The sequence below is a fragment of the Scyliorhinus torazame genome, chromosome 13 (genome assembly GCF_047496885.1).
Source record: "Scyliorhinus torazame isolate Kashiwa2021f chromosome 13, sScyTor2.1, whole genome shotgun sequence".
NCBI lineage: Eukaryota > Metazoa > Chordata > Chondrichthyes > Carcharhiniformes > Scyliorhinidae > Scyliorhinus > Scyliorhinus torazame.
In genome coordinates, this window is record NC_092719.1 from 85,481,640 (window position 1) to 85,494,704 (window position 13,065).

The 13,065-nt window shown below is 47.6% G+C and overlaps 1 protein-coding gene across 2 annotated transcripts in view; it reads left to right on the plus strand.

Moving 5' to 3' along the window:
* elk3 (ETS transcription factor ELK3) overlaps nt 1–13,065 on the plus strand; it is a 150,670-nt gene that overhangs the window by 117,280 nt on the left and 20,325 nt on the right. Inside the window, exon 4 of one of the 2 annotated variants that reach the window (XM_072471932.1) lies at nt 7,736–7,858. The exons of the other annotated variant lie outside the window; for it this stretch is intronic. Within the exon in view, the coding sequence (XP_072328033.1) occupies nt 7,736–7,858 (123 nt within the window). The remainder of the gene's footprint in view (nt 1–7,735; nt 7,859–13,065) is intronic. 2 annotated transcript variants of the gene reach the window in all.

Here is a 13,065-nt window from a genome sequence, read left to right on the forward strand (position 1 = left end):
CAGACTCCGTGCCAGAGGTCCGTACCCCATGGCTTACCCCTGGTAAGTCCCCCCCCCCACAAGTATCCAAAGCGGTATACTTGTTTCTCAGGGGAACGACCGCAGGGGATCCCTGCACTGACTGCTTTTTCCCAGTCCCTCTTACAGTTACCCACCTATCTCCAATGTTTGGTGTAACTAATTCCCTGAAGCTGCTATCTATGACCCCTTCTGCCTCCCGAATGATCCGAAGTTCTTCCAACTCCAGCTCCAGTTCCCTAACTCGGTCTTGGAGAAGCTGGAGATGGCAGCACTTCCTGCAGGTAAAATCAGCAGGGACACTAACTGCATCCCTCACCTCAAACATCCTGCAGGAGGAACATTGCACTCCCTTCCCTGCCATTCCTCTAACTTTCTACCAAGATCTGGCTAACAACTAAATTAAATTTTTATAAAAAATAATAATAATATAATAAAATATGGTACTTACCTCAGACCAATGGGTTTTCTCTCCACCAGAATTTATTGGTGAGGGTCTTCCCAGACGTCCGCGGGTCGACTTCCTGTTCCCGCCTAAAAAACTAATTTAAAAAAAAGAAAAATTCTCAGCTCCTGCTGAAATTGACTAACCAGCCAGCTCCACTCCCGCCGAAATCGACTGGCCTGCCCCTGCAAAGACAAGTGCTTTTAAAGGTTGACTTACCTCCCAGCAGCCACTTCCGCAATGCTCCTGCTGAAACTGACTCACCAGCTGTTCTCCCGCCGAAATCGACTGGCCTGCCCCTGCAAAGACAAGTGCTTTTAAAGAACAGACTTACCTCCCAGCAACCACTTCCGCAATGCTCCCGCTGAAACTGACTCACCAGCTGTTCTCCCGCCGAAATCGCCGCTGCGACAACGAATGAACGGACATCGCGCAACAATCGCCAGGCAGGAATATTCCCTTCCAGTCGGGGAACACTTCAGCAGTCAAGGGCATTCAGCCTCTGACCTTCGGGTAAGCGTTCTCCAAGGCAGCCTTCAGGACGCGCGACAACGCAGAATCGCTGAACAGACACTTATAGCCATGTTCCGCACATATGAGTACGGCTTCACCCGGGACCTTGGATTCATGTTGCATTACAGTCACCCCTCACCATCTGGCCTGGGCTTGCGAAATCCTACCAATTGTCCTGGCTTGAGACAATTCACATCTCTTTAACCTGGGGTTACCCCTCTCTCTGACTCTGTAAAGACTTAATTACCTACAAATGCTCGCATTCAAAGCATTGTCTAGCATCTTTGACTTTGTCTATATAAATGTTTCTGGAACCGACCTCTTCATTCACCTGAGGAAGGAGCAGTGCTCCGAAAGCTAGTGATTTGAAACAAACCTGTTGGACTTTAACCTGGTGTTGTAAAACTTCTTACTGTGCTCACCCCAGTCCAACAACAGCATCTCCACATCATGACTTCCACAGATGCTGCCAGACCTACTGAGGTTTTCCAGCATTTTCTGATTTTATTTCAGATTTTCAGCATCCCCAGTATTTTGCTTTTATATATAACTACCGTGTGTATAAACAGGTTTAAATGTGCCATTCCAGACACTTCAGCATGTAATCCAGACTGATAGTTCAATGCAGTGCTGAGTGAGTGCCACACTGTTGGAGATGCCGTTTTCAGGTGAGATTTTAAACCAACGCCTCCTCTCACAGATGGATGTAAAAGATCCCATGGTATTATTTGAAGGTCAACATTTTTTCCTTCAATCTCATTAAACTGATCATAGAGTCAGAGAATGCCTACATGACAGAAGGGGGCCATTTGGTCCATCCAGCCTGTGCGGCCTCTCTGCATGGGCAGTTTAGCTAAGCACCATTGCCTTGCCCTATCCCTGCACTTTATAGCCCTTCAGGTATTTACCCAATTCCCTTTAAAAACCACAATTAAATTTGCCTCCTCCATCCATTCAGGATGTCCTCTGATTCTCACCCTTCCATCAATGGGAACAGTCTGTCCCTATCCACTCTGTCCAGACCCCTCATCATTTTGATCTATCAAATCTCCTCTCAATCTTCTCTTTACCAAGAACACACCCAACTTCTCCAGTCTATCAAAGTAGCTGAAGTTGCTCTTCCCTGGAACCATTCTCATACATCTTTCTGCAGCCTGTCTAACGCCTTCACATTATTCCTAAAGTGAACTGCCTGGAGTTGCACAGCTGCTCCGGCTGAAGTCAAACCAATGTTTAATGATTCATTATAACTTCCTTGTTTTTGTATTCTGTGCCTAAAGCTCAGGGTGTTTGCTCGATTAACCGCTCTCTCAATTTGCCCTGCTGCCTTCAACAATTTGCACAAATATACCCCCAGGTCTCTCTGCTCCTGCACCGTTAGAATTATACTCTTAATTTTATATTGCCTCGCTTAATTTTCCTACCAAAATGCATCACTTTGCATTTCTCTGTGTTGAACTTAAGCTGTCAGTGTTGGTACCATTCCACCAGCCTGCCCTCGTCCTCTCCAAGTCTATCACAATCTCCTTCACGGTTCACAATGCTCACAGGATTTGTGTCGTCCGCAGACTTTGAAATTATGTCCTGTGCAGCCCAATGTAAGTCGCTAATAAATATCACAAAAAAGCTGTGGTCGTAATGCCGGCCTCTGGAGGAGCGTGACTTCCAAAAAACAACCTTTCACCGCTGCTGTCCAAAGGAGACTTTGGATTCCCTTTCTTGTTAGCTGACAGCCTATTTTCAGACTCTGATCTTTGCCCAACTCATTTCTCTCCTCACTTCACCTCGAAACTTTCTGTACCCAGCCCAATTTTCACCTGTATTATCAACCAGACATTTGGAATACATCCACTTTTTCTGCTACATCTTTCGATCTCTTTCAGCATCTAGGGTACTCTGGTTCTGGTTGCTGCCTATTTCCCTTCATGGGAATGTACATTAGCTGGACTTAAACTCTTACATCCTAAAAGCAGCCATTGCTCGATTCCACAGTCTTCCAGCTCATGTACTTCAGTGCTGTTTGTGGGGCCTTGCTATTTGTCTGCTGAATTTCTCTACATTATTATAGCAATGATACTTCATGTTATTTATTTGGTTGTAAAGTGTTTTGCGTTATCTTGAGGTTGTGAATGGCACTATACAACGTACATTCTTTGTTCTCTGTTCGTTTAAACAAGTCATAATAAATAATTACATTTTTATTTTTTACATCCAGTCCCAGTCCAAAATTAGACACGCAGAGCTGACCCAAGCTCCGACAAATCCAGAGTCTCATTACTTTGTGCAGTGATAGAGAATTCATCCAACTACATTATTTGTTTAGTGCAGCTGACCATAATGGATATGATTGATGCATTATATAATTTGGCTTAACTTAAAGAAACAAAATACTTATATTACGATAGCGGCTTACACAACCTCAGGACATCTTAAAATACTTCACAGCCAAGGAGTGACTGTTGGAATTTATCACAGCACCCATTTTACAGGCAGCAAGATCCCACAATGTGATAATGATCATGGTATCTTTTACATCCAGCTCAGAGAGGAGAAGTACCTCAATTTAACTTCTCATCCAAAAGACAGCAACTCTAACAGAGAACAGCTCTCGCTCAATACTGACCCTCTGACAGTGCAGCTCTCCCTGATTACTTACCCTCTGACAGAGCAGCACACCCTCAGTACTGACCCTCTGACAGAGCAGCACTCCCTCAATACTGACCCTCTGACAGTACAGCACTCCCTCAATACTGACCCTCTGACAGAGCAGCGCACCCTCAGTACTGTCCCTCTGACAGAGCAGCACTCCCTCAATACTGACCCTCTGACAGTGCAGATCTCCCTCATTACTGACCCTCTGACAGTGCAGCACACCTCAGTACTGATCCTCTGACAATGCAGCACTCCCTCACTACTGACCCTCTGACAGTGCAGCACCCACTCATTACTGACCCGCAGACAGTGCAGCACTCGCTCATTACTGACCCTCTGACAGTGCAGCTCTCTCTCAATACTGACCCGTTGACAGTGCAGCTCTCCCTCAGTACTGACCGTTCAACAGTGCAGCACCCACTCATCACTGATGCTCTGACAGTGCAGCACTCCCTCATTACTGAAACTCTGACAGTGCAGCACACCCTCAGTACTGACCCTCCGACAGTGCAGCACCCACTCATTACTGACCCTCTGACAGTGCAGCTCTCTCTCAATACTGACCCGTTGACAGTGCAGCTCTCCCTCAGTACTGACCGTTCAACAGTGCAGCACCCACTCATCACTGACGCTCTGACAGTGCAGCTCTCCCTCAATACTGCCCCTCTGACAGTGCAGCACCCCCTCAGTACTGACCCTCTGACAATGCAGCACTCCCTCAATACTGACCCTCTGACAGAGCAGCACACCCTCAGTTCTGACCCTCTGACAGTGCAGCACTCCCTCAATACTGAAACTCTGACAGTGCAGCACACCCTCAGTACTGACCCTCCGACAGTGCAGCACCCACTCATTACTGACCCTCTGACAGTGCAGCTCTCTCTCAATACTGACCCGTTGACAGTGCAGCTCTCCCTCAGTACTGACCGTTCAACAGTGCAGCACCCACTCATCACTGACGCTCTGACAGTGCAGCTCTCCCTCAATACTGCCCCTCTGACAGTGCAGCACCCCCTCAGTACTGACTCTCTGACAATGCAGCACTCCCTCAATACTGACCCGCTGACAGAGCAGCACACCCTCAGTTCTGACCCTCTGACAGTGCAGCACTCCCTCAATACTGACCCTCTGATAATGCAGCACACCCTCAGTACTGACCCTCTGACAGTACAGCACTCCCTCAATACTGACCCTCTGACAGTGCAGCACTCCCTCAGTACTGACCCTCTGACAGTGCAGCACTCCCTCAATACTGACCCTCTGATAATGCAGCACACCCTCAGTACTGACCCTCTGACAGGACAGCATTCCCTCAATACTAACCCTCTGACAGTGCGGGACTCCCTCAGTATTTAACCTCTGACAGTGCAGCACTCCCTCAGTACTCACCATCTGACAATACGGTGGTCCCTCGGACAGTGCAGCGCTCCCCCAGTACTGACCCTTTGACTGTGCATCACTCCCTCAACACTGAACCTGTGACAGTGCAGTACTCCCTTAGCACTGATCCTCTGATGCAGCAGTCCCTCAGTACTGACCCTCTGACAGTACAGCACACCCTCAGTACTGACCCTCTGACAGTGCAGCAGTCCCTCAGTACTGACCTTCTGCAGCACAGAACTGACCTTCCGACAGTGCAGCACTCCCTCAGTACTGACCCTCTGACAGTGCAGCACTCCCTCAGTACTGGCCCTCTGACAGTGCAGCATTCCCTCAGTACTGACCCTCTGACAGTGCAGCACTCCCTCAGTACTGACCCTCTGACTGTACAGTGTTCTCTCAGTACTGACCCTCTGACAGTACAGTGCTCCCTCAGTACTGACCCTCTGACAGTGCAGCACCCTCAGTACTGACCCTCTGACTGTACAGTGTTCTCTCAGTACTGACCCTCTGACAGTGCAGCACTCCCTCAATACTGACCCTCTGACAGTGCAGCACCCCCTCAGTACTGACCCTCTGACAGGGCATCACCCCCTCAATACCGACCCTCTGACAGCGCAGCACACCCTCAATACTGACCCTCTAACAGTGCAGCACTCCCTCAATACTGATCCTCTGACAGAGCAGTTCTGCCTCAGTATTGCCCCTCTGATAGTGCAGCACTCCCTCAGTACTGACCCTCTAACAATGCAGCACTCCCTCAATACTGATCCTCTGACAATACAGAACTCACTCAGTACTGACCCTCCAACAGTGCGGGACTCCCTCAGTATTTAACCTCTGACAGTGCAGCACTCCCTCAGTACTCACCATCTGACAATACGGTTGTCCCTCGGACAGTGCAGCGCTCCCCCAGTACTGACCCTTTGACTGTGCAGCACTCCCTCAACACTGAACCTGTGACAGTGCAGTACTCCCTTAGCACTGATCCTCTGATGCAGCAGTCCCTCAGTACTGACCCTCTGACAGTACAGCACACCCTCAGTACTGACCCTCTGACAGTGCAGCAGTCCCTCAGTACTGACCTTCTGCAGCACAGAACTGACCTTCCGACAGTGCAGCACTCCCTCAGTACTGACCCTCTGACAGTGCAGCACTCCCTCAGTACTGGCCCTCTGACAGTGCAGCATTCCCTCAGTACTGACCCTCTGACAGTGCAGCACTCCCTCAGTACTGACCCTCTGACTGTACAGTGTTCTCTCAGTACTGACCCTCTGACAGTACAGTGCTCCCTCAGTACTGACCCTCTGACAGTGCAGCACCCTCAGTACTGACCCTCTGACTGTACAGTGTTCTCTCAGTACTGACCCTCTGACAGTGCAGCACTCCCTCAATACTGACCCTCTGACAGTGCAGCACCCCCTCAGTACTGACCCTCTGACAGGGCATCACCCCCTCAATACCGACCCTCTGACAGCGCAGCACACCCTCAATACTGACCCTCTAACAGTGCAGCACTCCCTCAATACTGATCCTCTGACAGAGCAGTTCTGCCTCAGTATTGCCCCTCTGATAGTGCAGCACTCCCTCAGTACTGACCCTCTAACAATGCAGCACTCCCTCAATACTGATCCTCTGACAATACAGAACTCACTCAGTACTGACCCTCCAACAGTGCGGGACTCCCTCAGTATTTAACCTCTGACAGTGCAGCACTCCCTCAGTACTCACCATCTGACAATACGGTTGTCCCTCGGACAGTGCAGCGCTCCCCCAGTACTGACCCTTTGACTGTGCAGCACTCCCTCAACACTGAACCTGTGACAGTGCAGTACTCCCTTAGCACTGATCCTCTGATGCAGCAGTCCCTCAGTACTGACCCTCTGACAGTACAGCACACCCTCAGTACTGAACCTCTGACAGTGCAGCAGTCCCTCAGTACTGACCCTCTGCAGCACAGAACTGACCTTCCGACAGTGCAGCACTCCCTCAGTACTGGTCCTCTGACAGTGCAGCATTCCCTCAGTACTGACCCTCTGACAGTGCAGCACTCCCTCAGTACTGACCCTCTGACTGTACAGTGTTCCCTCAGTACTGACCCTCTGACAGTACAGTGCTCCCTCAGTACTGACCCTCTGACAGTGCAGCACCCTCAGTACTGACCCTCTGACTGTACAGTGTTCTCTCAGTACTGACCCTCTGACAGTGCAGCACTCCCTCAATACTGACCCTGACAATGCAGCACCCCCTCAGTACTGACCCTCTGACTGTACAGTGTTCTCTCAGTACTGACCCTCTGATAGTACAGTGCTCCCTCAGTACTGACCCTCTGACTGTACAGTGTTCTCTCAGTACTGACCCGCCGACAGTGCAGCACCCCCTCAATACTGACCCTCTGACAGTGCAGCACCCCCTCAGTACTGACCCTCTGACAGTGCAGTGTTCTCTCAGTACTGACCCTCTGACAGTTTAGTGTTCTCTCAGTACTGACCCTCTGACAGTGCAGCACCCTCAGTACTGACCCTCTGACTGTACAGTGTTCTCTCAGTACTGACCCTCTGACAGTGCAGCACTCCCTCAGCCCTGCATTGGAATGTCGATTTCTGTGCTCAGATCTCTGCAGTGGGACTACACCCAAAGCCCCCTGACTCAGTGTTGAACAACCCCATAACCCCAGCTGCAAGGCTAATTAATGATTAGGCTAATGACTTTTTTTTGCCGTTATAGACACCCAATGGGATTTTGTTGACACCAAGCCCCTTACTGTCCAGTATTCATTTCTGGAGTACATTAAGTCCAGTGGCTCCCTTGAGTCCGGCCAGACTACAGGGCTCAGGGTCTTTGTTTCAGGTATGTGCCCATTGTTAAACATTAATATCAGAACCATCACCTCAAACAGTTTAACTAACTGTGCCTACTATATGTTAATTGTAAGAAATAACATCGGTGGATGTACAGGTGTACAGTGTTGCCGATTATAGATTATAGATTTGCAAATCATCTGTTGCCAATTTTGCTTCAAAATGTCTACGAGCTGAACTTTATATGACCCTTGGATGAGCATGGAAGTACTGGATGAGCATGGAAGGCGGCAGGCTGACAAAATGGGAATGCGTTGGAGGATGCCTATCATCTTCTCCCCACCATCCCATTTTGCTCAGGCTAGTGGGTACGATGACAGACATGTTGTCCACCAGGATCCCAATTGGCTAATTAAGGGTTTCTTCGCACTTTTACCATCTGCTGGAGGTGTGGCCCACCAGGGAGACCACCACGGCAGCCTCCCAGTGGGCTCCAGCGGGCACTTTGAGCATTCCTTTGCCCACATAGGGGCCCTGCGGTAGCAGTGGTGATCCCCTTCCCTCACTGGTCATGCCCTCTCACCCCCAGCTAACTGGCCCCAGTACCCCACTCACCTGTTTGTGAAGGTGCTGTCCAACAATGTGCCCTCATCCTCCAGATGCAGCCCCAGCAATATCCACAGCCAGCGATGGAGCTGCTGAGCTGGCTGTCCTGTGATTGGGCCTGAACAACTTGTGGGCAGCGGACATCTTTAATAGGAATTGCCGCCCATAAAATGTGGCCCCAGTCCCTCTGCCCTGCTGGAGTAGAGTCATCCACCTGGAAAACCTTTTACCATTCAGAACCTGGGTTGGAAATGTATAATTTGTCCCAAGAGTAATAACTCTCATTTCACAGCCACATCATTTAAATGCATGACTGTCTGACATTGAAGCAGTTTTGTTTGTATATCCTCACTTTCCTCTCCGCTTTTGGGGAATAGTTGGTTAATGGTGGAAGGATTCATGAACATCTTTCCGACCTAACAAGTTCTGAAGTGGGACTTGAACTGGGAGCTTTGGGCCCACTGCGGCATAAGATGTCTCATGCTGCTGTATAATATGATGACTTGTATCAGTTCTTGGTAAAGTTGCTAACTCCCGATACTTGCTCGAGTTAAGGGGAATTGTACAGAAGGCAACAGCTCAAGAATCAGAATCTACTTGTCAACATTTGAATTGTATCAATTTACTGTGCCAGGTCACACTGTTTTCAATGTTAGAATATAGCAGGTAACTATTATTCAAATATTTATCTTGTTTACTGACTAATTATCACAAACATTAATTGACAACTTCAAGGAGGGATTATTCTACCAAATATAATACAATACAAAATATTGATGTCTGGGGGTGTTTGTGCATGAATTATTGAAGGTGAGAAGGCAGGATGAGAAAGTGGTTAAAAAGGATCTTGGACGTCACAAAAAGAGGCGTAGGGTGGAATAATCCCGATGGGATCTTCCGGTCCCGTCAAAATCAACGGCCATTTGATTGGCTCGCCACATCCACCACTGGAGAACCTGCTTTGGCAGGGCCAGAACATCCTGGACATAGAGAGCAAAAAAAAGCAACGAGGCTATGGTGAATCTTGATAAAACACATGATCGTCCTTGACTGAAATATTGCATCTAATTCTATGCACCACAGGTCAAAAAATATGTGAAGGCATTAGAGAGGATACAGAAGGATTTTGTGAGAATGGCTCCAGGGATGAGGGAGTTGAGTTTTCGTGGATAGATTGGAGAAGCTGGGGCTGTTCTCCTTAGAAAAATGAAGATTGAGGGGAGATTTGATAGGTGTTCAAAATCCTGAGGTGTTTAGACAGAATACAGAGAAAAGCAGAAGACCCTGATTACAGTTCTGACAAGGAATACACTGCCCGGGAATGTGGCAGAGGCACATGACTTCAATCATGACTTTCGAAAAGGAATTCGACAAACTCCCAAAGAGGGAAAAGAAATTAGGGCTACAAGGAAAAGATGGGGAGTGGGACCAGGTGAGATGCTCTTGCAAAGAGCTGGCATGGACTCAAAAGGATGAATTCTTTGATTCTATGATACAAACAAAAATAGTCATCAGCAAAAAAAATCTGCAGATTATAAACATCAATCATTGACATTTTCATCAAAGTTAATGCTTCATAAAGTGTACAAAATGATAAAATTACCACAAGGCAGCTGTAGGTTAGCAACGTTTACATCTAATTTCCAACCTTGCCTCAGTCGTATAAAGTCCACTTATGAATCTTTCCACAACTTCTCTATCTCCATTTTAGGGGATAGGCAGTCAGACAATATCTCTGAAAAGGTAACGATTCCCATAGCCATCTCGATTACTCTTCTTCCCAACCTAACTCATTTAAAGACTGCATTTCATTCTCACAGTTCCTTTGTATCTGTTGTACCTGTTCTGATGGTGCCTTCTTCCATACCAATAGTTTCCGATATATCTTCCTTTTTCCTCAGACGAGGAATCTCCTTCACCATGGTTCGTAGGCGCTCAACAATGTCCATCCATTTCCTGTGCTTCTGTGCTCAGCTCCCTCCCTCAACAACCACAAGAGAGTTCCCCCTCTCCTCACATTTCACCCCACCAGCCTACATATTCAGTGGATCATTTTCTGCCATTTCCACTTCCTTCTGCAGGCAAACACATCTTGCCCTTTCAGGGTTCTGAAGGGATCTTTCTCTCCAAGACACCACAGTCCACTTGTCAATCACTCCCAGCCCCCTTTCCATGTAACTGCAAGGTTTTACTGTCTCTCTGTCCAGATTTACTTATACGGCTTTTAATTTACTATACTTTTTTATCATTATTCTTTCATTGGATGTGGGCATCAGCTTGCAAAGCCAGCAGTTGTTGCCCATTCCTAATTGTTCTTGAACTGAGTGGCTTACTAGGCCATTGCAGAGGGCAGTTCAGAAAAGTCAGTCTAGAGTCACATGTAGGCCAGACCAGGTAAGGACGTTAGTGATCCAGATAGGGCTTTTTACAACAATGGTCACCATTATTAAGACTAGCTTTTAATTCCAGGTTTATTAATTGAATTTAAACTTCACCAGCTGTCATGGGATTTGAACCCATGTCTACTTTTTTGAGTTTTTGGAGCAAAGATGATTGATATGGGGAGGGTGGTGGATTTTCTTGACATGGATGTCAGTAAAGCTTGTGACAAGGTGTCTCATGGCAGACTGGTACAAAAGGTGAAGTCACACGGGATCAGAGGTGAGATGGTAAGATGGATACAAAACTGGCTCGGTCACAGGAGACAAAGGGTAACAGTAGAAGGGTGTTTTTCTGAATGGAAGGTTGTGACTCATGGTGTTCCACGGGGATCTGTGCTGGGGCTTCTTGTTTGTAGTATACATGAACGATTTGGAGGAAAATGTAGCTGGTCTGATTAGTAAGTTCATGGATGACGCCAAGATTGGTGGAGTGGCAGATAGTGTTGAGGATTGTCAGATGATACAGCAGGACATAGATAGATTGGAGACTTGGGCAGAGAAATGGCGAATGGAGTTTAATCTGGACAAATGTGAGGAAATGCACTTTGGTAAGTCTAACATAGAGCGGAAATATACCATAAATGGCAAAACTCTTAGGAATATGGAAAGTCAGAGAGATCTGAGCGTGCAGGTCCACAGATCTTTAAAAGTGGCAACACAAGTGGACAGGGCAGTCAAGACAGCATAAGGAATGCTTGCCTTCATTGGGCAGCGCATTGAGTATAAAAACCGGCAAGTCATGCTACAATTTTATAGAACCCTGGTAAGAATGCACTTGGAATGTTGCGCACAATTCAGGTCGCCACACTACCAGAAGGATGTGGAGGCTTTGGAGAGGGTGCCGAGGAGGTTTACCAGGATGTTGCCTGGTCTGGAGGGTGTTATTTGTGTGGAGACGCTGAATAGACTCGGACTGTTTTAATTAGAAAGACTGAGGTTGAGGGGGTGACCTGATAGAGGTCTACAAGATTATGAGGGGCACGGATAGAATGAATGGGCAGGCACTCTTTCCAAGGATGGAGAGGTCAGTCACCAGGGGCATAGGTTTAAGGTCCTTGTTTAGAGGAGGTGTGCGAGACAGATATTTTATGCAGAGGGTGGTGAGTGCCTGGAATGCGTGGCCAGGGTAGGTTGTGGAAGCAGATACATTAATGGTGTTCAAAAGGCATCTTGACAAACACAAGGATTGGATGGGTATAGAGGGATACGGCACAAGGAAGTGCTGAGGGTTTTGGCAAAGGTTGGTATCATGACCGCTACTGGCTTGAAGGGCCGAAGGGCCTGTTCCTCTGCTGTCTTGTTCTTTGTTCCCCAGAGCATTAGCCTGGACCTCTGGATTACTAGTCGTGATATTACCATTACACCATCTCTCTCATAAACTGTATTTGCTGCTCAAAATGCAGCCTCCTCCACATTGGAACAGAGCAGGAGGCTGAGGACATGGGAGGTTAGTGTGGGAGTGGATCAGGGAATTAAGATGAAAGGTGACCAGAAGCTCAGGGTGACGGTTGTGGATCGAACGAGCTCATCAGCAAATAAACTATCCAATCAGTGTCTGGGTCTCCCTAATTAGAGGCCTACATTGTGAGCAGTGAATATAGTACAGTAATTTCAAAGAAGTACAATTGCTGTTTTACCTGGAAGGAGTGTTTTGAGGTTCTGAATGATGAAAAGCAAGGACGTGCAGTGGAAGGGGCGTGGGGAGTGTTGAAGGTGATAAAAAAGGGGACCAAGGTGTCACAGTCCCTTTGGAATGCTGAAAGTGTAGGGAAAGGAGAAGATGCGTCTGGTGGTGGAATTACACTGAAGTGGTGGAGATTGATCTGTCGAATGAGGAGGCTGGTAGAATGCAAAACAAGATCTAGGGCAATCTTCTTATGGTTCTGGGAGGGTAGGGGTGAGGACAGAAACACAGGAAAAGGGCCAGACTCGGTTAAGAATCTTGTCAACCATGGTGGCAGGGAATTCACAGTTGAGGAAAAGGAAGACATTTCGGAAACACAGGTATGGAAGATTACATGGTCAGAACGGATGCAAAGAAGATAGATATTCGTAGATTGGAATAGAGTTCTTGCGGGAAGTGGGTGTGAGGAAGTGTAGTCAAGATAGATGTGGGAGGCACAACATTAGGAGGAGATATTATTGATTGACATCCTATTCTTAGAAATGGAAATAGAGAAGTCCAAGTAAAGAAAGGGAAGATTCAGAG